At 36.5% G+C, this 27,852-nt stretch overlaps 1 protein-coding gene across 1 annotated transcript; it reads left to right on the top strand.

The window, feature by feature from the left end:
- Window positions 1–255: 255 nt before the first annotated feature.
- Window positions 256–27,727, top strand: LOC129238222 (pickpocket protein 28-like). The gene is made up of 8 exons (XM_054873263.1): window positions 256–461; window positions 3,544–3,744; window positions 5,666–5,780; window positions 6,800–6,945; window positions 7,015–7,823; window positions 14,552–14,641; window positions 17,947–18,007; window positions 26,941–27,727. The coding sequence occupies exons 1-8, from the start codon at window positions 256–258 to the stop codon at window positions 27,725–27,727; spliced, it is 2,415 nt and encodes an 804-aa protein (XP_054729238.1).
- Window positions 27,728–27,852: the final 125 nt, after the last annotated feature.

Here is a 27,852-nt window from a genome sequence, read left to right as displayed (position 1 = left end):
TTTATAATTACTTGTGTCAACTAATCCTAAGTTAGTTATTTTATTGGGAACTTTTTACTAATTGATACGAATTTCTGCTTCAATGAAAGTGTTTCATATTTTCTTGAGCAATATTTTCTTTAATTCACTTCAGCTTATTTATACATACATATACGTAATGCAATACACACACACAGTTCAATACACATACATTTGTGTTATACGAGTGTATCGATGGAAACATGCGCTTGATCATCCGAGCGTTTAGCATTCGCAATGGAGACTTCGATGAAAGTACAACGCCTCAGAGCGAAGAAGTTTAACACTACAAATCGTTCTGATGTAGCTAAGCCAATTTCAACGCAACAAAAATTGAAAAAACTCAAAATTGTTTTAAGTAAAAATGTTAGAGATTATTGTGAAAATACTTCGGTGCATGGTCTAAAATACGTAGTAAATAAAAATCTATATCCATTCGAGAGGTATGTAAATATGTGAATGTCTGGAATACTAAGAAGAGGTTAAGTCGAAAATATTTCAATATGCGGACTTTTTCAGAGGCAGGCATATATATAAGTACATAGATGGTTACATACCATCTTTTTCCGAAGATAATAAGCCCTATCGTGATTTTCGGAACTTTTTGCAAAATAAGATATCTTCCGAAAATAAGCCCTAGTTAAAATAATGTGTTGATTTATTAAGTATAAGCAATAGTATGTTAAGTTTTCCTAATACTCGTATTTCAGAGAAATCTTTGAAACAAAATATTCCGAGAAATGAATTGTTTACCTCTACAGTTTGTTTCAAATTAATTCTTGCAATTTATCTCAAAAATACAACATAAGACAGCAGTCTACATGGAGCGACAGTGCAAGTATACAACGTTCATTCATTTCAGTCTTGTAAGTCTGATTATTTCCTCATACGTAATTTTATTTAAAAATACAGGGAATAATTTTTAACCCCAGTTAAAATGAGTGCAAAACGAAAATGCTATTCCGTCGAGTACAAAAAGAGAATCGTGGAAGACTGCATGGGGGTAAATCTTGTAGCATTCTGTAAAGAGAAGATGCTGCATCTCCGTATGGTTCGTAAATGGCGTGCAGACTACGATCTGGTCATCTGGTGGACCAAGGAAATGAGAAGAAACGCAGAGTTGGATCAGGTCGGCAGCTGTTATTTTCTGAGTTAGTAGATTACATCTGGGAATGGATTGCAGGCAGGAGAGCAATGGCTTTGGTTGTGCGCAGGGCTGATATTCAAAAATTTGCCCTTGAAACAGTAATTTAATTTGATATATCCACAGAAGAATTTAAAGCATCGTCACACTGGTTGGACAACTTCCAACAACTTTAAACGATATGAACTGTCTCTAAGCAGATCAACAACATTGTTTAAGCCTGAAGACTTGCGCTTAAGCTTTTTGTTCATGGCATCGATTTTTCGAAATACCAACTCTCCAACATGATTGCTAGGGATGATACCACGGTATTCCTAGACCAAGGAGCTCAAACGACAGTTCACCACGAGGCTTCTTCGTCAATTTACGTCCCGAGTGCATGTGTTACCTGTATTTTGGCCATTCGTCTAGATGGCAAGAAAGTATCGTCATCGTCGAACCCCCATCTTCCCCCCGGTTCACATCTTCGTCTGTTTGCGTCGTCGAAGGCCTTCCAGATCGCTGTTCGTCTTCGACGTCCTCCCGGCCTTCCTTGAATGACTTGTGCCACCCTTTTACCTTGACACTGGACAGAAATTGGTCCCCGTAAGCCTCGTTGAGTAGCCCAATGGTTTCGGTACTCGTTTTTTTTAGCTTTACGCAAAAATATGATCGAGTAACGTTGCTCCAACGATCGCTGCATTTTCGCCACTGCAAAATCCTAACACACTTTTAAAACAGCTTTCACGCGCGGAGAGATTTTAACTGCACCGCTGTTGCCAGCGAACTGGGACCGGTGTCTAGTGGAAGGGGAAGGTCCGTAAGTATTTAGTTCTAGAAGCTGGTCTACGCCATCTGTTTGTCTAGAGCTGTTTGTCGGCTACTTCATACTTTGATTTTGTACATATTTCGTTTTATTATGGTGCTTTATTGAATCGCTTCAACATCGTGAGTGAAACAGTCTATTTTGGATATGAAAAAAAAAACCAAAAAACTGAATAGAGAACCCTTAGTGAATTTATTTATCAGATATAATATCCATTTCTATTTAATGATTTTGTTTCAAATTTCGAAGCAGGTAGTTTTAATTTGACACCCCATTCCTCAATCCACTTTAAACAACACTAAATAATACAAAAACACATTGACTTAAGATTGCGAAGTCTAGTTCTATCCTTTGTTATAAGGAATTTAAAGGAGTTCCAGAATCTTTCTACGCTGAAGAATTTGTATTTTTGTTCTTCTTAGAACAAACCTAGAATGCTGTAACATCATCTGGGGTCCCCTCTATATGGGGTTTACTTCAAGAATTGAGAACGTTCAGAAACGTTTCACTAGATTTCACTATTAATTCCCTTCGCCGGCCTTGTAGTGCGCCTGCATATAAAAGTTGATGCCTTTTGTTAACACTGCCAACATAAGAAATGCAAAAAAAAGTTTCATCGGTAATGTTTATAAAGGACATAGTAGCGAATCATATCAAATGCCAACTCTTACTGGAGCGAATACTTTTCTATTGTCCCACTCGTAGCATTAGACTCAGCTATATGTTCCATTTACCTCTCCATTCACAAGACCAATTTTAGTCGTAAGAACCGCTTACACGTTGTATGTATACGAGGTGTGTTCAAAAGTTATCGCGAATTGTGTGTTTTTTTTTCAAAAATTATTTATTTATTTATTTATTAATATCTATTTTGTCCCCTTCAAAGTAATCCTCATGAGATATTATGCATTTGTGCCAACGTTTATTTCCAATCTTCGGAGAGCCAATTTTTGTTCTTTCACAAATCCGGGCGTTTCTGGCGGACTGCTTAGCGCAAATTGAGCATTACTTGCAGGCAATATTCCTTATTGACCGTTTTACCCTGTGGCAAGAACTCATGACGCACGACGTCCCTGCAATCGAAGAAAACGGCCGCAAAACTTTTACATTCGACCGAAATTGGCGCGCTTTTTCCGGTCTTGGTTCGTGAGACAGTTTCCATTGAGATAATTGAGCTTTGGTTTCCACGGCATATTCGTCACCAATTATGACCCTCTGGAGCAAATTTGGGTCGTTGCGGGCAGAGTCCAACATGTCATTCGCAATGTTCATGCGATGTTGCTTTTGGTCGAAATTGAGCAGGTTTGGTACGAATTTCGCGGCGACCCCGTTTTGTAAAAATTGGACATATTCTCTAACTCACGAGTAACTTTTAAATCAAAACTTAATCTAGAGATACACTGTTGGAATTGTGCCTACTGTATCTCAGCGTATTGCTTACCATATATTACTTACATATATATTTAAGCCTTAGTATTTGTAATCAATTTGAGTTGTACTTTAATTGATGAGTGAATGAATAAATAAATAAATAAAATTTTAATCATTTCAATTTATTTCTATTCGTTGCGCATAGGTTATTTTTCGCAATATCTTTCATATGCGTCGTGATTGGTACTGTATATTTTGTTGCTAAAATATATGAAAAGTGGAATTATACCCCCATGTTGGTGAGCATTAATCCAAAGTTGTGGCGTATTACAGAAGAACCGTTTCCGGCAGTTACTATTTGCAATCTCAATCAAGCATATAAAGCAAAGGCGGAACAGTTTTCGGTGTAAGTGTTGATATGACAGAGTTAAATAAATGTAATATTTTATGTTAGTGATTGCATGGAAAGGGAATCGAGAATTTTGGGCACAGTTTTTAGTTTTTTTTTAAATTGGTTTATTGGGCTTGAGCGTAATAAGTAGTAAACTTACAAAGTTTAGAAAAATTTATTAATTTTTAGATTTTTATGTTGAAAGTTTTATTATGCAGTAAATAAAAAAATCTGCCGTTATTTTCAACACTTTCTCATATTTTTATTTTTTTTTTTTTGGGAGAAAATATATTATTTTACAAAACTTTTTTTTTATAATATTTTTTGTTCAAAACTTTTGGTTAAACGTTTTTTGTAACTTGGGAAAAAGACCCCTTCTCAGATTTTTGTTTTATTTTTCTCATTATTTTGAAAAAAAAAAATATTAAAAAAAAAGTTTAAAACCATTAAAATTTTTTTAAAAAGAACGAAAGATTTTTGGATTTAAAAAACTCCTTTCCAAAATTTTCAACAGTCAATGAATTTCAAAACTATTATTTTTTTCAACATTTTTTCAGTTGGATTTAAAAAACTCCTTTCCAAAATTTTCAACAGTCAATGAATTTCAAAACTATTATTTTTTTCAACATTTTTTCAGTTTACTTCTTAGATTGGAGAACAAATACAAAATTTTTGGATTACTCGACATGGACTCTCTCATTTATATGCATAAGGGTGCATCACTCTCCTTTCATAAAAATTCAGTACTGTTTTTTATTGGATTTATAAAATAGATTACATACTAAAACTTCTGTCAAAATATTTCAGAAAATGATTGAGATTTATTTGAGCAGGTTTGATTTGATACTACTTCCAAAAATGGAGTTTTTTAATATATCAAAATGTTTTTTCAAAAAATCATCTTAAATGATAGAAGAGTTTATATAAAGAGTATAAAAAATATTGAGAAAATTTAGATGTTTGATTCTATACCACGTTCGCGTTCATGTTTATCCGAGTTTACATGAGCCCCAAGTTTTCATTTTAAGTCTCATAAATTATATATAGTGACTTCAGGGACAGGGCAAGCCTTCGAGTGTATTTCTGCCACGAAAAAGCTCCTCATAAAAATATCTGTCCCTCGGAGTCGGCTTGAAATTGTAGGTCCCTCCATTTGTGGAACAACATCAAGACGCACACCACAAATAGGAGGAGGAGCTCGGCCAAACACTCGCGTACACCCTCGCCAATTATATATAAATATATTGTTAAAGTTTTAAAGTCAAAACTTATCAAAAGTATTTACACGAGTCTAGGAAACTTATTTTCTACTCTTTACTATTTTTTACTCTTTTAGTACAGTCTGTGTCAGAAGAACCGGTTTTTTCCCTTGCAATTTCAAGATATATTTCGTTCTGCTCTTTGCTGCATAATAACCCCACTGAAGGGCTGCGCCGCCCATGCTAACTAAGGTTAGTAAAAAAAAATTTAAATATATATCTTTTATACTTCATGAATAATTGCGGTTCCTTTTTTCTGACACAGACTGTACATATTAAAAAAAATGTATTTGACTTTTTTTAGGAAACTTTGAATAACTCCGCTAAATCTTGACCAATTTAAGCTTCTAAGACAGAACGGCATTTCTAACCTTTCAAAACTTAGCTATCAAGGTCCAAATATATTTTTACTAAAATCAGTACACTTCTAATCAGTGGATTCTGTTGATAAATTTTTTGAGAGATTTTTTGGAAAAAATATTTCGGTTTAAAATAGGTAATTGGTAAATATAAATATTTTTCTGAAATATTTCGGTAAAAGCCTGAAAGTATAATAAATGCTACACTTCCGGGAGTGGAACCGCAACCATTTTTTGGTGATGCACCCTAATGTACATACACACATATGTATTTGCATAGTGAGTAGTGTTAAATTTTTGTTTTTCTTTCATTTACAGCTATTCGTTGGAGCATACGATTTTACAAATGATTTGTAAGCTTGATGTCAATGTTACCATTGCCGAGGCCATTACGGTCACAGACTGGAATAATTTGAGAAATTTTATTTATGGGGTATATCATAACCATATTCATACGAGTATTTATTTATTTTTGTGTAATAACAGGGAACTTTTTCAAAACAATTTATTTTATCACTTCTAATTCATCGCATGCCTCAATCTAGTCTATTGCTGACCGGAGTTGTTGTAGAGTATTTGAGCTGATGGAAACTGATTGCTTTCCAATACCACCAAACACATTGAACAATTTTATTAGCCGTGCTTGATGATCATTTGGGCCTATTAGCTGTCATTTAATTACGATCTTCTTCTGCTGATAGTTTCATATGTGATTCATTTTTCTAGGACAGTTTCAGGTTTCAAAAATGGATTGATCGACTTCATTATGTTTCAGCAAAGAATTGCACGCATCAGTTCATGTAGCACCCATACATTGAGCATTTTCTAAGACTAGCCTTATGCAAATGGTGTTTTTGATGGTCTTCAGTTTCAGGACAATGAAATACATACATAAGTGCTTACATGCCAGTCCGAAATACACACTGAGTTTTGTCAGTGCCTGCCGAAGGGCGAGCGATTTTTGAAAAAACCTTTTCTATCTTTTGGCATCGGCACTTATTCGTTCGGAGTCGGCTTGAAACTTTAGGTCCCTCGATTTGTGGAACAACAACAAATAGGAAGAGGAGCTCGGTCATACACTCAAAAAGAGTGTACGCGCAAATTATATTTGTATATATAAATACAATTTTTCATTCTACTTCAATGACCATCTAAATCTAAGTCCAAGAGAGAGAAGTCCAAATTTAAAGAGAAAATGCAAAATATTTCACTACAACTTTTGAGTATGTAGTTTGATAGCCCATTGAATTTTGATATGATAAAGTTTAAAAATTTCAAGCACCTCAAATATGATGTTGAATACTTTTTTTTGCTTACGATGTTTGGTGTTTTCTTCCACATACTCGTAAAAACGCTTGTATTGCTAAAAAGTTCCCTTATTTGTATTTCTGCATTTGTATTCTAATAAAATTTACTGTTGTTCAAAGTAACCTTGAATTTTTATTTATGTAGATTTCGCAACCCTGCTTTAATATGTTGCTGCAGTGCAAGTATGGTAGCACATTTTTTAATTGCAGCGAAATTTTTCGCCCAATCATTACGGACAATGGACTGTGCTGCACTTTCAATATGGTACATCCAAAGTTTATGTACCGAGAGTAAATATATGCAATTAGGTTTCTTATGTACATACATATATTATATTATATCTTTTACTTTCCTTATAGAATAGTAATTAAAACATCATCTGCTCAAAACTATAACTACCCAATTGGCTATGAAGCTATTGATTGGAGTACTGAAAATGGTTTTCCAGCCGATTTACCTAAAAAATTCACACCGATGAAAGCACTAGGTACTGGTGAGAGTCAGGGACTGAGCCTTATACTGGATGTTGAGCGAGATGAATATTACTGTTCTTCCTCGGATGGTATCGGTTTTAAAATTCTACTCCACAATCCATTAGAAGCGCCGAATATGCGTGAAATTGGACTTTTACTTGCGCCTGGACGTGAAACGCAAATTAACATATACGCTGAGAAAGTAGAATCTGAACAATATGTGCGTTCTGTAAGCAAGGCTTCACGAAAATGCTTGTTCGAAGATGAACAAATTTTAAAAATATATAAAAAGTATACGCAACGAAATTGTATTGAGGAATGCAGTGTTTTCGCTTGGTTGGGTATTTGTGGTTGCTTGCCTTATTTTAAACCAATGCCTTATGGTAATGAAACTATTTGTGACATGCTTGATTCCACATGTGTTGAACGTATCCGTATACGGACGATGCTATATGACAAGGCGGGAAAAAGTTGTGCTAATATTTGTATACCAGGCTGCAACGATATTAACTATTCGCCATCGTTTACCTCTGCACCACTTATACAAACGGAATTTCCAACTCAGAGCGAAGTTGCCAAAAATATTAGTAACGGCTATTTGAAGAAAAATATTGCTGTGGTGAAAATTTATTTTAAAGACAGCACCTATGGAGGTGCGAAAAATTCTGATTTTATCCGTGCACCAGATTTTTTATGTAAGTACTTATGTGTGATAGAGTTTGAATTTATCGTTTATGAAATTTACATTTAACGAGACCGCCGTGGTAAAAAATTGTACTTTACTTGTTATCAATATTTACTTAAATGTATCTCTGGGTGTCTTTTTACTTAACCAAAAGCTGTTTTTTTTAATTTTGGTCACATCTCATACTTTTATTCTATTATATGGCATAAAAAAACGTTAAGTTTTTTTCGCATTTTTAGTGTAATATTTAAGAATTGCTACTAGCAAATGAAGAACTTGGAAATATATTATTTTCAGAATTTTTATTAATTAAAAAAGGATAATGTGGTATAAATTAAGCATCTATATATAATATATAAAGTATGAACATATCGCACCCTAAATACAAAAGGGTCACAACTCAAAATACTAAGATTTTCAGGAGAGACGAAAAACGTTTTATGTAAAAATAATTGTAATATTTAAAGAAAATATTGTTCCATCATGAAAATATACAACATTGAAGAAGGTTCTACTTTTTTTTCAATTTTATATTTTATTTGCAAAAATAAAACAAAATTTTGATTTATGACTCTTTAACTGAAATTTTTTCCATTAACTAGTGATATTATCTTAAGTTGTGCCTTTTTAACTAATAAAATGTTTTAATTTTATAAGTTTCCTAACCTATTTGAACTCACTTTTCACAACTAAAGAGGCACAATGCAAAATAATATACCACGAAATTTATCACTTTTTACAGTTATAGAGGCAGAACTCAAAATAAAACTCTTTATGTGTAATAAAAGTAATCAGCTGTTCTTGAGCCCATTAACGTAACTAAAAATAATTCTCTTTAGTTGATCGTGCAAAAGCAACACACTTGACATAAAAATAGACATAACTGTATTCTTCCAGTTAAAGAAGATAGTTATGGGGAGAAGCTGGTCTAGAGCGCAAAAAATGGGCATATTTTATGAATTTATTTTGACTCAACAAAGGAATCAATCGAAAATCTGTGAAATAGGTTTAATAATATAGCTTTCATGGTACAAATACAAAATTTTTCGTCTGAATTAATTTCAAAATGGCCGCTGTCCAGCAGTTCTCCTAAGGCGCCTTTTTTTCTAGTGGGTCCATTGCCGAAGACGTAAACTCCTTAATTTTTGTCCTGGATCAAAAAATAAAATTTTTTTAGTTTCTATATAATAACAGAAAGAGACGTACGTGGGATTTTTTCGATATTTTGTTTTTTCGCGAAATGGTGCACGTTTGAACAAAAAGTTACAATTTTCACTATAAAGAACGACATAAAATTGTTGATTAAAAAAAAACTATGTAATATAAATAAAAAATCCTACGTACGTCTCCGGAGAAAGGTATTTCGAATGTATTGTCAAAATTTCGTAAGAATCGGTAAAGATTTGTTCGAGTTATGTCTTCGGCCAGTTTAAAAAAAGTGATTTCGAGAAAAACGCGTTTAAAGTTGTAAATAGCGTTCGGGGCATACCAGCGAGGCACTGCCGTCGAATGAAAAATTTGGGCATTTAGACATTTTTGCTGGCATCCCTCATTTGGTATATTATTTCTAAGACCCTAAAGCACCTTTTAAGAAAAAAAAAAATTTTCGATTTTTTCAAAATTCTAGACCAGCTTCCCCCCTTATGTGAACGAAATATTTGCAGCAGTTAGAAATGTGTACTCTGTGTACAATTTATGCAAAAAACTCAGTTTTGGAAAATTTTGAGTTGTGACCCTTTTGTATTTAGAGTGCGATATGTATTAATTTGGCGAAAAAGATATCCAGTATTTTTGCGAAAAATTTTTGCGCAAACGGTTTAAATGGTTTTATGGTCGATCTTTAGCTCCTGGGCGATGCTACGATTACAAACTTGCCAGTCAACTTGAATTATTTCTGTCATTTTATCGTCATTTTTGCATTTTTTCATCAAAAATGTCTGAACGAAATCGACGAAACCGAACACCATTTACCATTTCAGCGGCCTGGCTTGTATTTTCGGCTTTACCAAAGAAAAACTGTAAAATGTACCGAATTTTTTCTTTGTTGATTTCCATTGTTAACACTCTGCAACTCACAACTGCCATCTTCCAAGAAAATAATGGATTACTTTTCCCCCAAAGTATACACCCCTTGTTGGGGGTTTGGTCGAGCTCCTATTCCTCGTATTTGTGATATACGTCTTTTCCACAAATGGCCGCATCTACAGTTGTACCTCCTAACGACAGATGGCTTTTTTTTAGGTGATTTTTCTTCACAGAAAAACACTCGGTTATTTTGCCATTGCCTCTCGGAGCGAATGGTCTAACATCGGGTAACTGCTCTTAAGACACAATGCGGAATGTAGCGGTGTCTTTTGGCGAACTTATACCGCTCAAAAATGTCGGTTCTTTTTGAATGAAGAAGAAAACCGAATTGAGCTATATTGATTTATTTGCAAAAGCGAGTGGTATTACATTTGAAATATAAGGTTTTGCACTAAACAGCTGCCTCTTTTTATGACATCATCAGCTATTTAATGGCCCCTCTTCGTTTATTTAAAATACCTTAGCGAAATTTTGAAGTTTTTAATCTAGACGTAGCCTAGGGTTAGGCTAGGTTTTTGTGACAGTTGTGGTACCACTGTGTAACACGGGAACTTGGAAGCAGTTAGATTCTTTTATGAAGCGTATGATACGTTGTATGCTAATACCAGATAGTTCCGTATAGTTCCGGCTTGCTCTACTCCTAGCTAAGGCTGGACAACTACAGAGCAAGTGTCCTACTGTTTCTTTCTCTTTCTCGTCTTTACAACTTCTGCAGTACTCAAATATTCCTAGCCTAGAATAGTGCCTACCTAACAGTTACAAGGCACGACCTTCGAGATGTTCTCTCTTGAGAGTTAAGCAACTCTCCTGACCTTCTCTTATCTATTTGTGGCCAAATTAGCCTGGTTGTAACACATGTATTTTCTTCTCTCATGGTCATAGACTCCTGGATAATATTATTTTGTATCCTTAATTTGCAAATAGCCACACGGATTCCAATATTGCCTCTGTTTTCAAGATGTGGAAGATTAGTACCCTTTCTGGCTAGCTCATCGGCCTTGCAATTTCTTTTAATATCTCTATGTCCCGGAACTCATATAAGACTGACCTTGAAGAGGGTGCTAATATCATTTAGAGGTGCAAGAGAAACTTTTGATATTCAAATTGAAATTTGAATAGGTCGAACCAAGGAGCACCAAGACATTTGGTTCCTAAAACACTCAGGCTAAAAAATCCTTTTGTATTTAGAGCTCTGGAAAGAGGGTAGATAGTCAAGAAAGAAAGGAGAGAAGTATCACAGAAAAAGATAGGAAAGAATAGAAGCAGAGACAGTCTAAGAGAACGAATATTACTCATTCTCACGACATTGGAACTAAAAATTCGTGGCCTTGTTCACTCACAGAGAAAGTGCACAGTGCTATCCGCGTCCTCCAAGCAAGACATGTCCATCAGGTTCTCAATGATTCCCAAATATGCTGACCCCATGGGTTGTGTCCTGTACTAATACCGACCATTCACCGAAAGTCTTTCCTTCCAAGTTTTAGTAGATAGTTTGACAGTATTCTGTTCAGACTTGTCACAAAGCACTTTGCAGTTCTGCAGCGTTCTAGACCGGACCATCGCTCTTTATATAAATTGCATACATAATCGCTGATCCAATTCATGATTCCTGCGGAACTGATTCCGATTATTGATTCTGGAATCTTTGGGGGAACCGCTGATTCACGGTTGGCCAATTCATCGTCAATTTCGTTTTCTTGAACACCGGAGTGTCTTGGAACTCTAATATGCAAGTACAAGCCTGTTCTCTCTTGCGACAGAATTAAGCTTCTTCTTACATTCTTGAGCAATCTTCGAGTTTGCTTCGTGCTATCCAGGGCCTTCAGTGCAGCCAGACTGTCACTGAAAACTCTAATCTGTTTTCCGCTCCATCTCCTCTCGATTATCTATTCGGCTACTTTCAGGATGGCAAAAATTTCCGTTTGGAAAACAGTTGCCATTTTCCTCATAGCATAGTGATACTTATTACTATCGTTTAAGTACCATTTGGCTCCAGACCCATCCGTTAAACCTCCCTTAATGCATTCAGGATTGCTCCATTGCGTGAGCATCAAATTTCCTTCCAAATTAAACTATGAGTATCAGGTCATCTTAGGTGCCAAAAGCAGTGGGCACTACTCAGATAGCATCTTAAAGATTTCTCTGTGCCCCGAAGTTCCGCTTTCGTGCTGGAAACCATATTTATGGAGTCTACACATTGCTTTTATTGCTTATTGTTGTGTCTTAAGTTTCAAGGGAATGAAATCAAGCATAGCATCGCCGGATGTTGTACTCATGGCACCCGTAATGCACAAACTTCTTTGCAGCCTGTATAGTTCCTGGAGTGTGGACTTAACCAAGATCCGTCGCCACCAGACCACAGAGGCGTAAGTGATGATTGCTCTGATAAGTGCTGGGTATATACATAGGACCACATCAGGTTTCAGACCCCAAAGTCTCTGCGGCATTACTAAAAAATCCTTAATGTGGGATTCACCTTCAGTGAAACGTGTGTCTCCCAAGCCAGCTTCTTATCCAAGATTACTCCTAGATTACTTTAACCTTTCAGTGTTGGAAGACTAAGTGCATCCAATTTCCGTTTTCTCGGGAACAAGACTTTGGTGATTCGTCAGTGTTCTCACCAGCGGTTTACAGCTTCTCAGAGAGTATGGAATATATCCACTTTACAACGGCTTGATTAACACCATGTCGTTCGTAGAGGAACATACTGAGCCAAAAGTGGCTCGTACAACTGCCTCCATTGATTTGAAGGCCGCCTGGCTGTCTGAGAAGTTATTTATCGTAATTCTTGTTACGGCGTATGTGTTAAGTACATAGTTACTTTCTTTATGTCTAAGACTTCTGCCTGATAAGCGCTACAGTAGTCCGGAAGTCGGACCGATACTTCTAATCCTAAATTTTTGAAAAAACTCCGTAGCCTACTTTATTTTCTAGCTTGGATCCATCTGTGTATAAATTTATTTCCCCTCTTGTTCATGGTCTTTGAGTTTGCCACACTATTTTTTACGGTATGTTGAAGAGCCCGTTGAAGGTTAGTTTTGGGAAAGAGTAGTCGATTTTTTGGTTTTAACTACTCATATTATGTAGTGTAGAAGCGTGGCCGAACCGCCGGGTCTTCCATAGCGCCATACTGTTAATTACAGTTGTTACATAATTTTTTTTATTTTTTCAATTTTCGAGTATTTTTTTCACAAAATGAAAGATTTAAAAATTTATTTCAAATAGAAAAAAATGTTTTGTCCACAAAATAAAGCGTGAAAACTTGCGTGTTGTGACCCAAATAAGGAGATGCGTAGTCACTTGATGTTGGTCAAGTTTCCGTGTTAGTGGCAGAGAAATTTTAAGCCACTCGAAGCCAGGTTTATGCAACAACACAAAAAAGGCTCAGGTTTTCACCATTAGAATCAAGATGATAGATGATACAGATCCATACTGCAGCGCAAGCATTTATTGACATGTTTTGACATTTTATTTGTTTCTTATATAATTTTGCTAATTCATGTAAGAAAATATGGTTTATTTTCTCACAGAAACCATGTAAATCCAAGTTTTAAACTTTATGCAAGTTTCAGAAAAGTAATTACAAATCATCCATCACCAATTTTTAATCACAATTTTTTAAAATTTTAAATTTTTTAACCGAAACTTTTAGAACATTTTAGTATAATAAAGTGTAACTGTCAAGTGGCTCAATTTTACTCGTAATTTTTTATTTTTGCTGGTGTTTTTGTACATTTTCTATACATTGTAACTGGATGCTGGAATGGTAGAAGAAGAAATTTTCTTCCAAGAAGACAACTACAGAAATTTTTGGGAAAATATTAATATTTTACTGATTTTGAAAATAATGTTAAATTTAATTTAATTTTTGACTAATATTTATTCCTTCACAGGTTAAACACTTTAAATATTCAGAAAACTTAAGTATGATGCTTTAAAAAAATAGTAATACCTCCAAAAAACTTTAAACCTTCTGAAGTTTTTGAATAATATTTATAATGATTGAATACCGTTAGATAAGTAAGGAAAAGTGATTTTACTTATTTTCTAAAGAAAAGTTGGAAAATTCAAAAATTGGTATTTTTCGAAGACGATAAAAGCCACTGTACCTTATCAGCTTCCCCCTCCGGATTATTATTTTTGGTGAAGAAATATACCACTTAGGATGAGATAAAAAGAAGCTATTTGAAATATTTTATGTGTTTTATTCAGTATTGTTGGTTACAAAAAAATTTTTGGACATGCAAAAAGAAAATAATACGAAAATATATTAAAATGCAAAGCGGCCGCCATAGCCGAATGGGTTGGTGCGTGGCTATCATTCGGAGAACGTTAGTTCGAATCTCGGTGTAACACGAAAATTAAGAAAAAGTTGTTTCTAATAGCGGCCCCCCTCGCCAGGCAATAGCAAACTTCCGAGTGTATTTCTATCAAAAAAAAGCTGCCGTTTGGAGTCGGCTTAGTTCTCTCAATTTGTGGAACAACATCAAGACCCACGCCATAAATAGGAAGCCAAACATCCAAAAAGGGTGTAAGCGTCAATTATATATATAAATATCTATATATAAATGTTAAAATGCAATTTCTCCAACATATGTACATACATACAAATGTGGGCACAAATTAGTATATACATTTTAATATTTATTTCAGCAAATATTGGAGGCATAATCGGACTCTTCTTTGGCGTCAGTTTCATTTCATTAGCTGAACTGATTTTCTACTGTATTTGGAGACCCGTTCGTATGCTTGTTGCTACTCGGAAATCAGGAAATGCTAGATCGGCAAAATTACGCAAATCAAAATCAATAAGGCTTTTATTTACAAAACAATCCATTCATAACAATGATACTTTGCAACAAAGAAATTCTTACAACCAAAATTTCCCTCAAAGAAGCAAAGCCTGGGAAGCCATGGCTGTAAAGCAAGATACACCATGGAATGGAATTAAAAGTTCAAAGCTCGCATGGCAGCCAGGTATGGAGTACACGCCTTAATAAAAAATAAATAAATAAATTGGAGAAGCGAAAATTATACGTACTCGTATATTATAGAATGTGCACATGCATGGTAATTTATGTAGAAATAAAGTTAACACATTTCGTTGTTTTAATGCAAAGATGTAAACTCATTTATCATTAGCTCCAGAACTTAACATATCCCAAGCAATTAAGCTTCTCGAAGATAATCAATGCTATTCCGATTGGTGTAACTCCAGAACACGGAGAAGAGAGCAAATATGCGCCAGTCTCGTTTATAGAAACATTCATCAAGAAAATCCCGGTCAGGGGCACAACTCAGGGTGAGGTAATCTCTCCACTTTCGTGGTACCTAACTGTCAATAATCTTCTTCAGAAATTAAAAAAAATGAGCGGTAAGATAATTTCACTCGCCGATGATATATCAATATCGGGTACACACCTTCCAACATTGCGCGGCCTTCAATGATGATTTCTCAACAGGCTATCACTTTGGTGTAAAAGTCGAAGACTAGAGGTAAAAAAATATCTAAACCCACTTGGGTAACTGAAAAGACTAAGTATCTAAGTCTTGTACTGGGTTGGAAGCTAAATTGGGGGCTTACAGTCGCAGATAGAGTACGCAGAGCAATGACGGCGTTGTACTCCTGCGGAAGGCTAATTCGAAAAATAGTAGTTGGAACCCAGAATAATACATTGGCTCTGCACAGCGGTAGTTAGGCGAATTCTCTATTATGGTATTGTAGTATCTACTATGGTATCATAGCCGTTGCAATGTCAACCACACTATATAAAGGCATTATATATGCGACTTTAAACCTCCTCCCGGTAGATCTACAGGCAAGATATGTACTTATATATCACGCGCATTGCGACAATAAGGTTGAACACCTTAAGTAAATGGCGCTTCCCAGACTGGTGGACTATGCGCTCCTGCTTACAATTACCGTTATGACGTTCACGGGCTATATTATGGTGCACTCGAAACTGGTCAGGGAATGCTTGGCTTCACTTTCGATTGCATCCGAATTCTTTGACATAAGGCTACTTGGTCATAGTAACATTGGGGGAAACTGCGAAGCGGACGAGTTGGCCAGACAAGGGACCTGAGAGGTAGTGTCGCCACGAAAGGAGAGGATCGGTATCCCTTTGACAACCTGCACTCTACTCCTGGAAAGATGGGCTTTGCGTCAACACAGCGAGTGCTGTGCAAGTACACAAACTTGTAAGGTCGCAAAATCCCTCTGACCACGAGTGGGTCGGAAGCGTTCAAGGGATATTCTGAGAATCTCTCGCGGTTCTCACTTCTTTCTTACGCCTGCTGATAAAGCACGCCTTAATATCAAAAATCTGGTGAACTTCATTAGCAGCATGAAGCGGATAACGCAATCGAAAATTAGGCACCGTTCGTAATCCACAACTAATGGGTCAACTTTCTGGGCAACCATTATAACCTACCCTAACTTACCTACAAGGAAAGAGTGGGAACGGGACGATGCAAGACAGGGCGAGCCCATTTATGTAAACACAAACTGCTCAAAGTTCGAGGGCACGGTGAGCAGAGGTGTATATTCCAAACATTTGGAGATCTCCTTTAGTTTTCAGCTTCCCGACTATCGTAGTACTTTTCAGTCTTGTCTAATGGTAAAATAAAAGCCGTGACACTGGTACAGCGTAATTCGATACCGGGAGATGATATCTATATTTTCACTGACAGGCAGTTGGGAACAGTCGTCAACCTTTAAGGTAGCCATGAATTGCCGCACATCTCTTAACGAGATGGCTGAGTCATTTCACCTAAAGGTAACATGGGTAACTATTGTGACTTTGAGGGTAACTGCAGGGCCGATGAACTAGCGAGACTTGTCACCAAGTTGATTGATGAATACAGAGACAATAACGGCATACCTTTACAGAAGTGTAGGCTACTTATCTTTGAGAAAATTGTAAGAGCAACGAATAAAAGATGGCGTAATGTAATCACCTGCAGAATAACACGACTCTCAATCTCTCAAAGCTAAACATACAGAATCTCTGCTAAGTCAAAATAAACACAGTCTTAGGACACTAATTTCATTGAAAATAGTTTGATCTACCAAGGATCTTTCTAATACCATAATTCTGGCAAGAATTGAGAAAAAATTAATATTAAGCGAGCCTTGTTTTCCACTTACAATGGCTTCAATATTCAATAGGTTTGTGAAATAACTAATCGAGTACGCAGCAACAGCTTGTAGGCTTCGAATTAGAAGATCGGGCGATTGTAGAAAAATAATCCCGAACCATATGGAATGGAGGCAAAAAACTCTTTTTATAGAGCATTATTTTTAAATTCGACTTTAACTTTACGAAATAACGGGATCCCGAAAATCGAAGAAAATATTATCAACACAACTAAGTTTACCGCCTTAATCCAACGTTTTTCACATAAAGCGATTATCACCCTTTGAAGTTTCTTCCAACTTTCTTGACGGTACTGCACTGGCCCAATAGAGCCTTGTGAAAATAAGACGGTGAAGTTTTTTTACCGGTAGAAACAAAAACTTTCTACAATCGAAAATACTCAGAATTTTTACTTGACCAATATTATCAACTACCACATAAACGTATTATTATATATAAGTACAAGCATGTGACATCTACATAACTTTTTACTGCCGGATTGATTCAAGTTTAATTTTCTTATGCACCTAAAGTTGTTTTTTGGAGGCAGCTTAGGCCCATAAGTAAGTAATTTGCTTTTTAACAATAAAGGGTAGGTGTGCTTATTTGTGCTCGTATTAGCACACGGCCTTGATTTCATATTAAGCAATTAAAGTGCAATTTCGCCGTCCAAAGTATGTTTGTAACGGTATTATTACAACAACAACAGTAATAGCGCTACAAAGTCAGTAAGTGAGTATTATTAAACTTCCATCATTAATACAAGAAAATATTTCCTGAGAATTACCAAAAACGTGCAGACTATTAAAATGGCTTTGAGGGAACGGAAGTACTCTTTAGCGGTGTTTTACAAATATTTTCAAAAATTAAAAGCAGCTTATAAGCAAAATATTAATGCATTTCTAGAAAATTCGGAGATTCATGGATTACGCTACTTCAATCAACAGCATTTGAATTTGGGCGAAAGGTAAGGCAATAAAAATAAAATAGTAAAATAAATTCTGTGGAGACAAATGAAAAGTGGCAAAGGACAAAGCCGTATTTATATAACCGGTGCATATTTTAGTGAAAAGTCTTTGTTATAGTTATAAAATAATCGTACTAATCAACTTTAATTTAAGATCATTTGATAGCATTTTGTATAAATGTGATCATTTTTGGTCAAGTGATTCAATTATTAAATTAAACTGAAAAATAAAAATTGAAAAAATTTAATAACTTTGAGATTTAGTCAATGTTGAAAATTTTTATACTGTGATGTTTTTAGTGCTTTTACTTAACAAAGCGAGCCAGTTGTTTCTCTGTCGTGCTAACCGGCGACAGTTCGACACACCGACTCCAAGCCAAGTCATTCTTCCCCTAATCTTTCCAACGTAGAGGAGACCTTTTTCTTCCTCTGCTATCACTAGCTGGTACCGCATCCAATACTTTCAGAGCCGGAGCGTTTTTATCCATTCGGACAACATGACCCAGTTAACGTAACCGCAGGATCTTTAATATAATAGTTGCGCTATGTCTATGTCGTCGTAGAGCTTATACATTTCATCGTCCCATCGTCTGCGATATTCGCCGTCGCTAACGTGCAAAGTCCAAACATCTTCCACAGAATCTTTCTCTCAAACACTCCAAGCATCGCTTCGTCGGATGTTGTCATCGCCCACGCTTCTGAGCCTTACGTTAGGACGGGCATGATGAGAGTCTTGTAGAGTGCTAGGTTTGTTCGTCGAGAGAGAGAACATTTTTACTCAGTGGCCTACTTAGTTCAAAGTAGCACTTGTTGGCAAGAGAGATTCTTCGTTGGATTTCAAGGCTGACATTGTTATCGGTGTTAATCCTGGTTCCTAAATACACGAATTCTTCTACAATCTCGAAATTATAACGTGGGTGCCGATACACAAGTGCGCCGACTGTTTGTTTGATAACAGAAGATGTTAAGGCCGATGATGTCATATCACCAGCATACGGCAACAATTGGACGCCCTTATACAAAATTATGCCTGAGAGATGAAAATTCTGCGGCTCGTACGATCCTCTCCAACATCATGTTAAAGAAGACACACGACAGCGAGTCACAATGTCTAAAATCTCGTTTAGTATCAAACGGTTCGGAGAGGTCCTTCTCAATTCGGATGGAGCTGCTGGTGTCCAGTGTTTATTAACATTTTTAAATTTTTTGGACAAAATATTTTCTTTCTAAAAAAATTTAACGTTTCATTGTCATTTTTGAAAAGAAAACCGTGTGGAAAGAGCTTGATCCAATGCGGAAGAAATCACTCATATGTGAATTAAAATGAACGTTTTTCTAGTTCTCGGGGTTCGAGCTCGGGGTTAGAGCTTCAGAGTTTACTTAGATTCGCAAAAGACACATACCTATTAAAAAATATCTGCTACAGATAAACGTAAAGCTCTAGCTCCATCTGGTACAACTAAGGACCAATAGGTCCATATGATGCCTTTCAGCCAGGTCAAACTAACTTAATCTAACATGAGTTCCCTTCCGCTGAACCGGACCTTAATCTTATTCATGTGCGATCTCTCCGAGTATTTAAAGGACGTTATCATATTGAATGGATTTTTGATATATTCCTGTTACTCACGATATGCTTAATAAACACAAACTCGTTCATCCCATTTTTCTTAGATTTGAACATTGTCGTCTGTTCTTTGAAAAATTAATTTGACTTAAACTTGGCTTGGCTTGAACTTGGTGAATATAAGAAGTAAGAGAAAAAATTTTGAAAACAATTTAAGCAAATTTTGGAAGTTTTGTTATAGATGTTTTTAAGGCTAAATAACTTCCGTTATTTTTTTACGCAACGGACTCATCTTAACGAGCTTAATAATCATAGGCAAAAAATGAGTGGAAAGCAAAACTAATTTGATGTTTTCCCCAAATGGAGGGATCTACAGTTTTACGTCGCAGATGGTTTTCTTTTTATGAGGAGCTTTTTCATTGGAGAACTACCCTTGGAGGTTTGCCATTGTCCGCCGAGGAACGACCGCTATCCGAAAATCTTTCTAAATCAATTGGTGTTTCGTACCCGAGGTCTCGAATCTGTGCACTTTCCAATGATAGTCACACACCCACTCATTCGGTGACCGCCCTTTACATAAAGTTACTCTCAGATAATAAAAGTCACAACTCCCTCGAAGTCAGAACGTTATGGCCCACCTACAACCTCAAGTAATCGTCAGCATTAATAAGAATGAAACGACGGGACGCCCGGAGACTAACGGCAGTCATAACTGGCTTGTGGTCTATCGGAGAATAAGCAGCCAAAATGGGTATCCCTCACAATACATACTGTCACAGTTGCAAACAACCGGAGAAAAACGAGACAATCTTCCATATCCTCTGTGAATGCCCTGCCCTATGGAAGGACAGAATGTTAACCCTGGGCCAACCGCTGTTCGGTAATCTCGAACAACTATCTGGCTTAGACGTTAACAATCTAATAAGGTTCCTTAACCGCACAGACTGGATATAGTTATGCTGTAAATAACCGTTAAACAAGTTGGTAACGAGGATGTGGCAACAAAATGGTGCGGAAGCGCTAGTTGGATTCTGGAAGAATCTCCACTTTAACCAACCAACCAACCAACCAACCAACCTCGAAGTCGTTGTCGTCAAAACGGGTTATTTGTTTTCTGCTGTCGGATCTTGATAGTACCCTGAATTTCGTCTTCCGCTGATTAATTCTTGGACTAATCTTGTTGCAGCCGCGTAAATAATATTACGACACTCTTCCAGTAGTCGTAGATTTCTGCAGACAAAATTTATATCTAGCTCGCTTACTACACTGCACAATATTAGGTCAAACAGTTTCAATGACAGCAAATATCATTGTTTCACTACCGTCTTGACTGCAAATTCTTCGGATGTCTCATATTGGATATTAATTCAGCACAACATCTCTTCAACATCATCATCACCAGTCTAGTTATTTCTTCTGGAACACCATCACTTAATAGGAGGTAAAAAAGTAGGAGATTTAAAATTAATAAATAGCAAGTGTAGACCCATATTGTACCCATACGATTTTTTTATTGCTTTTTTTAGGCTGAATAGTTGGACAATAGTTGATCTTTCAGGTCGGAAAATGATGTTTTAGTTCAGGTTCAGAATATAATGGTATATCACTCAGCGTAGTTTACTTGGAGATGATAGGTACGTTGGCTATTTGTCTAAAGAAGGAGAATGTATGTATAAAGAAACGAGTGCGAAACGCAAAACAGTCGAGGCCAATGACAGAGTAAGAAGAGAACGACAAAAATGGCGAAAAGTCGTTTCATGGGTGATGTTTTCTTCCCTTAATCAATACAATATTTTGAATATAAATTGAATCGGACCATAAAAAGGAACTTAAGAAATATTTGGATGTCAGAGAGTAAATCTTTAAGCAAAATGTTATTCTATATCCTGTCTAAAAGGTTTATTCACTTATCAGTGAAATTTCGTACATTAGTTCAGAGGATTAATGCGTTTAAACAGATAAACAGCCAGACACAGTTTTTTAGCTCACAAACTTCAATTCAGCATAAGACTTAATGTTTGCAGTACTTCCTTTTCAGCTTTTGTTATACTACTACTACTACTGATATAACAATTTTAATAATTGCAATACTTTCATATATACCTACATATATATACTATATAAATATTTAAATACTTTCAGGTTGTACTTTATTGTAGCTTTTGTGATTGTAGTGGTATCGAGTATATATTTCGTAACACTGGTAACTCAAAAATGGTTGAGTTCACCGACTTTGGTAAGCATCAATCCCAGATCCCACACCATCACCGATGACCCATTTCCTGCCTTAACTATTTGCAATATGAACCAGGCGCTCAAGAGCAGAGTGACACACTTTTCTAAGTAAGTTTATAACCTGAAAAATGCTTATTGGTATGTATTGTGAATGAGTTGTAGGATATAAGAATACTAAACCTTTTTAAGTAAAATTAGTAGCCTTCTCAGCGAAAAATGTTTTGTGGTCACGCATTTCGCCGAAATCTTTAGCTTGATTGACTCGTCTGTCGAGTAGGTACTGGCTAGCGGAGCAAGTTTCATAGGTCTAGTGCGATAAGTCGAAAATTAAAAAGTATTAAAATTAAAAATATAATAGGGGACATTTTTTATTTTCCGGAAGCTCAGCAAAAGCTGTATTCAACGAAAAACGGTTCCCGTAAAGAAATTGTTCAAGTTTCACTCTGCTGATCAAGCAACTGTACTGTAATTCTATTAATTTAGGCACCTTAAAAGCACTTGCATTGTACTGAAGATACATAAATTTAAATTCTTTCCTCTCTCACGAATTTTTTCATTCAGCTAATCTAAAAAGTTGGAATCGAACTCAGAGTTAATCGTTTTAGCTACCTCAATTAATTATTTCACAAAATGTCTTTTGCATCCCAAAAAAACTGATGCCATAACCTTTTTGGCAGATCGTTTGGACTTCATTTGTTTTGGGGTTGAACAACCTGCTTTAGTCCACTGTAAGGCTCTTGCTTCAGTTTATTATCGCGATTACTAGTCACATCTCTTATTCTTAAACAATACACAAAATCTGCTTTAGCGTGCACCAAATTACACTGAGAAACTTGGTGACTATAATTTTCATTGAAGACATTTTCGAACAAAATTTCTTCGTTGGCTATTAGTAATATTTGTAAGTACATACCTATATACATATATATCTTTTCTTACTTTTTGTGACAGATATTCGAAAGAGTACGCAATGCTACAGATACTCTGCAAACAAGAGGCTAATAGCACAGTAATTGATTCTATTGAGGATTGGAATATTTTCGAAACCTTTTTTTTTAATGTAAGCTGCTAAACCAAAATGTATCAGGTAACCGAGAAAGTTTCAGCGGTTTTTATAATTGCCAGTACTTACGGTACTACTCGCTGAGGATGCTAAGCTTTCCTTTCTGATGTCTGCATTTCATTGTCCGTACATCAGCGTGGCGGCCAACATAGAGAACATAACTTATTTGACATTAAGAATATGGAAATTCAAACTTGAGCATTGGGTACTTTCTCGATTACCTGGTACAAAAATTAACAAATGCATAAAACAAAGTTAAACCTACATCATTTGACTATCATTTTTTACGTAAAGTTTACAAGTCGTAAGTGATTCGATGACAAGTGTGTCAAGTATTTTGGACATGGTCGTCAATTCTTCTAAAAATTGGATGGCTTGAGTATAATAAGAGGTGAGGTATGGGTACTTAAAACAAAAGACATGGACCAAATACTAAGGTTTGAAAGAAAGATACTGCGAACAATATATGGTCCTTCCCGGCGAGATGACGGAACGTATCGGATAAGATACAATCATGAGCTAGACACATTGATACGTAATGGAAACGCAATACGCTTTATAAAAAGTCAACGAATCAGATGGCTGGGGCACATGTACCGAATGCCCAAATGGAGAGCTGCCAATATAGCGTTCCATAGACAACCAATTGGACGGAGATGTCGAGGGAGACCAAACAAACGCTGGGTAGATGAGGTCACAGCCGACCTGCAGAAAATGGGTATCACAAACTGGAAAGGAGTAGTAGAGAATCGATCGGAGTGGAGAACCGTAGTTGGGGAAGCAATGGTCTGCACAAGACTGTAATGCTAATGATGATGATGATGATGAGTATAATAAGAAGACAATTGAGGGGCCTGAGAAAAATATGGAGCCTCTCGGTTAAAGTAACCTTTTGGCTATAAAGCACAATTATAAAGCCAAATTTGTTGTCTGGTAAAACTCAGTGTAAACGACGATATCAGTTAAGAAGCTGGAGAGGGCCCAAAGATCTGCCCTCATTGGAATCCATGGTGTGCTTCGGACCACTCCTACTTTAGCGCTTGACGCTATGCTCAATGTGGCACCCGTCGACATCATCGGTAAAAGTACTGCTGCTCGCGCCGCTGTCAGATTGAAGTGTTCGGGCTATGAGCTAGACTTAAGCTAAGCGGACACTCTATTAATAAAAAACCCTTAAAAACTTTGAGTTCATTCCAATGCTGCTGGATCATTGTAAGCCTCGCAGGGTCCAAACGGTACTTTTTCCATTTATATTCCCTCAATGGAGGAGTGGCCGGGGTGCAGCATTTGGAGACAGGACATGGGAAGCATGACTACGGATGACTCGAAGTTGGACGGAAGAGTTGGTGGGAGAATGTTCTGTGAGAAGCTCCATATCAAACTCAAATTTACGCTTCCGGACCACTGTAGTGTTTTGCTACCGGAGGTAGCCGCAATTAAGGAAGTGGTGAGCTAGTTGCTTACTTCTGTAATGACTGTAAAGGACGTTAATATTTACTTCGACAGCCAAACGGCAATTAAGGCCTTGAGCTCGTTGTTTGTAAGGTCAAAATGAGTCGAGAAATGCCTGACTTCTGTCTCGATTGCATCCGAATACTTCGATATTAAGATCATTTGCAAAGTCGCGAGATTCTTCTGATCACAGGTAGATCGAGCGAGCTCAGGGCAACTTCTAAGACTATCAAAGCTGCAGCTCTCGAATTTGGTAGGTATCCTTACCGGGAATTGTTCATTAGCTGTCCATGTGGTGAGACTTGGTATTGTGTCAAGTCCTTTCTGAAGAAGCAACTTCTTCTCAGCTGCCCTGCTCTTCGTCGGGCAAATATTTAGATATCTGAGCTCTCACTTCTTTGCTACTGCTGTGGATATAGCAGGTTTAAATATCAAATATCTGGTGAAATTCATCAGTAGCTGGAGGGGTTTTACGAACGTAATTAGAACGAAAATTAGCCACTGTTGTCAATCTGTAAATGAAAGCTCTTTCTTTCTTTTTCCACCTGATTGGTTCTTTTCCTTCTGTTTCCACCCCTGCATGATATCCCAAAGGCGAATTTTTATTATTTGTCCAAGTGGAGTCCTCGCAAGGGTAGCCATTTATACTAACCTAACCTATTTGTTTTGCGTTTGTTTGGAGGCCAAAACAAAATGTGTAGAAATACAAATTTGATTTAAATTGCTTTGAAATTATGCAAAATACAATTTTTACGGTGCTTTTATCCGAATTTTACACTGAGTTTTTGCACAAAAATATTAATTTTGTCGGAACTAGACAGCTGACTATACAACCAATGAAGCACGTTCCACCACTCGAAATCATTTCTTTTTTATTTAGTAAAAAAATTATCCAAAAACATAATTCCATAATTAATTTTACGCCACCTTGTTTTAACGATGTGTTTGATCGCTTATGGCTCAAATTTTGGGTTTTCTGTTTTTTGTTTATTATCTATTTCTTGAATGAGAAATCAAGAAAAATCACCCATCATTGCGTCCTCGCAAAAATGTTAGTCAAATGCCCCAGGCCAAAATCACTGTAAACTATTGTTATTTTCTTACAACTATCCACCAAAAAAGTGCAATATATTTACAGATCTCTCAACCATGTGAACGAATGTTGCTCCATTGCACTTTCGGTGGCGTTCAACACAATTGTAATGATATTTTTCGTCCCCTTCTAACGGATGAAGGACTTTGCTGTGCATTCAATACATTGGATCCAGCCTTTAAGTTTATTAGCGGGTGAGTTCAGCTAATGGTTATAACACTCTACTACGAGGGGTGCCTTTTATATGTCGGGATAGAGAACAAAAACAAGTTTTAATCAGCGAAAATCACTTTATTGTTTATCAAAATATTCTCCATGAAGATCTATACACTTTTGCATGCGTTTGAACCAATTGTCGAAGCACTTTTGCCATTCTGAATGAGGTATCTCCAAAACATGCATTCTGAATGCCGCAACCGCTTCTTCAGGTGTCGAAAAACGTTGACCCATTAATTCGATGTTTTGGGTGCTCAAAAATGTTAATGTCAATTGTTTGAGCCGATGTGTGAGAGCTCGCATTGTCCTGGAGATTGGTTTTCCTAATTTCTTGGAAGACAACTGGCAAACAAATGGTTGTGTACCACTCAGTTCTGTACTGTACTGTTCTGCGTTGTTCTAGTGGTACGGTTGCGACATGTCCAGGTTTTCCGAAAAAACAGGCGACCATTTGCATGGAAGTGCTTCGTGCGCGAACAACTTTTGTTGGATTTGGCTCATCTTGAAACACCCATACAGTCGACTGCTGTTTACTTTCGGGCTCATACGCATAAATCCATGATTCATCACCTATCACGATTTCATAGACTGTTTCGATCGTATTTTTTTAGCATTTCCTTCGACCAATCGACACGAGCCTTTTTTTGAGCGATTGACAAATTGTGTGGGATCCAACGCGAACAAATTTTTTTGACAGTCAAATGTTTATGCAATATTGAATGTATGCTGGTCCCACTAATGCCTAAGATTGTCTCAACCTCACGATAGGTCACATAACGATCTTGCAATATAAGTTCGCCCACAGTATCAATGGTTTTCGGAACAACAACTGATTTTGGACGACCTTCACGAAATTCGTCTTGGAGTGACCTACGACCACGATTGAATTCACCATACCATCGATAAACACTGGTCATTGATGGAGCTTCATCGCCAAAAAATGAATTAAGTTCATCCATGCAATGTTGCTGAGTTAATCCACGTCGAAAGTTGTAAAAACTAATCGCACGAAAATGTTCACGATTTAATCCAATTTTTGCGCCGAGATGAATATTTTAAGTTACTGTAAACAACACAAATAGCACTGGTATTTCAAAACGTTCTGAGTACGTAAAAGCCAAAAAATGTCAAACTTTGCGATACAGCTGACAGTTGCCAGATTGCAACACCAGGGTTGCCAAATCCCAACTTATAAAAGGCACCCCTCGTATTTCAGTATTGAAAAACAATGGTTGTGTTGCAGTAATAAATGGTTACGTTTTTTGTTTAACAGATCTAGATAAATATTTGTGTTTTCATTTTTACAGCCCATCAGTGTTTAATTCCAGTAGCAGATATCCGCCAAACGTAAAACCAGTCGATTGGAGTATAGAAACTGGTTATCAGTCTCCCTTACCAAAGTATTATTCACCCGCTAAGGCCGTGGGTGCAGGACAATCACTTGGCTTGAATCTTGTTTTAAATGCAGAGACCGATGAGTATTATTGCTCATCAGGAAATAGTATTGGGTTCAAAATGATAATACATAATCCAAATGAAGAGCCGAGCGTACACGAAACTGGTTTACTCATTTCGCCAGGTGATGAGTCTTATGTACGCATCACTCCGAGCAAAACGGAGACAGATAGAAGTTTGCGACATATGGATATGAAAAGTAGAAATTGTGTTTTTGAAAATGAGTACAACCTAACAACGTTTTCCCACTATTCCTTTGCTAATTGTATGCACGATTGTAGAGCAACAATGATACGCAAAAGGTGTAACTGTGAAACTGCTTTTCTCGCTTCACGATGGACGAATTTAACAACATGTAGCTTAAAAAAATTAGAATGTGTACTAGAAAATAGTGAACGTGGTTGTTCGCAGCAATGTTGGCCCGAATGCTTTATAAAACGTTACAAAGTGAATATATTTTCAGCAAAGCTCGTCAACACAGGAGTAGATATGAATAAACCAAAATTTCGTAACATGAGTGAGGCTTATGTCGAAAATAATATTGCTATTGTGAAGTTTTATCTGAACAAATACACCTATATGGGCACTTTACGGACGTCGTATATCGGGTCGACCGATGCTTTGTGTAAGTGGAATTAAAAAATACATGCACACTGAGGAGCAAAAATTAATACTTGTATTATTATATATTAATAATAAATTTATAAGAATTATTTTTTTATATAATATGTGGTACACAAATCAACTAATCAATAACAATAACA

Source organism: Anastrepha obliqua, chromosome 2 (assembly GCF_027943255.1).
Source record: "Anastrepha obliqua isolate idAnaObli1 chromosome 2, idAnaObli1_1.0, whole genome shotgun sequence".
Lineage (NCBI taxonomy): Eukaryota > Metazoa > Arthropoda > Insecta > Diptera > Tephritidae > Anastrepha > Anastrepha obliqua.
The sequence above is the reverse complement of the archived record's forward strand: the minus strand, read 5'-3'. Positions and strand labels throughout refer to the sequence as shown.

Bases quoted from the DNA above. Each gene is read 5' to 3' on its own strand.
- LOC129238222 (XM_054873263.1), top strand. From the start codon at position 256: ATGGAGACTTCGATGAAAGTACAACGCCTCAGAGCGAAGAAGTTTAAC. The intron at 5,781-6,799 runs GTATATCATAAC...TTATTTATGTAG, and splicing joins TGAGAAATTTTATTTATGGG to ATTTCGCAACCCTGCTTTAA. The intron at 14,642-17,946 runs GTATGCTTGTTG...ATGCATTTCTAG, and splicing joins CTGTATTTGGAGACCCGTTC to AAAATTCGGAGATTCATGGA.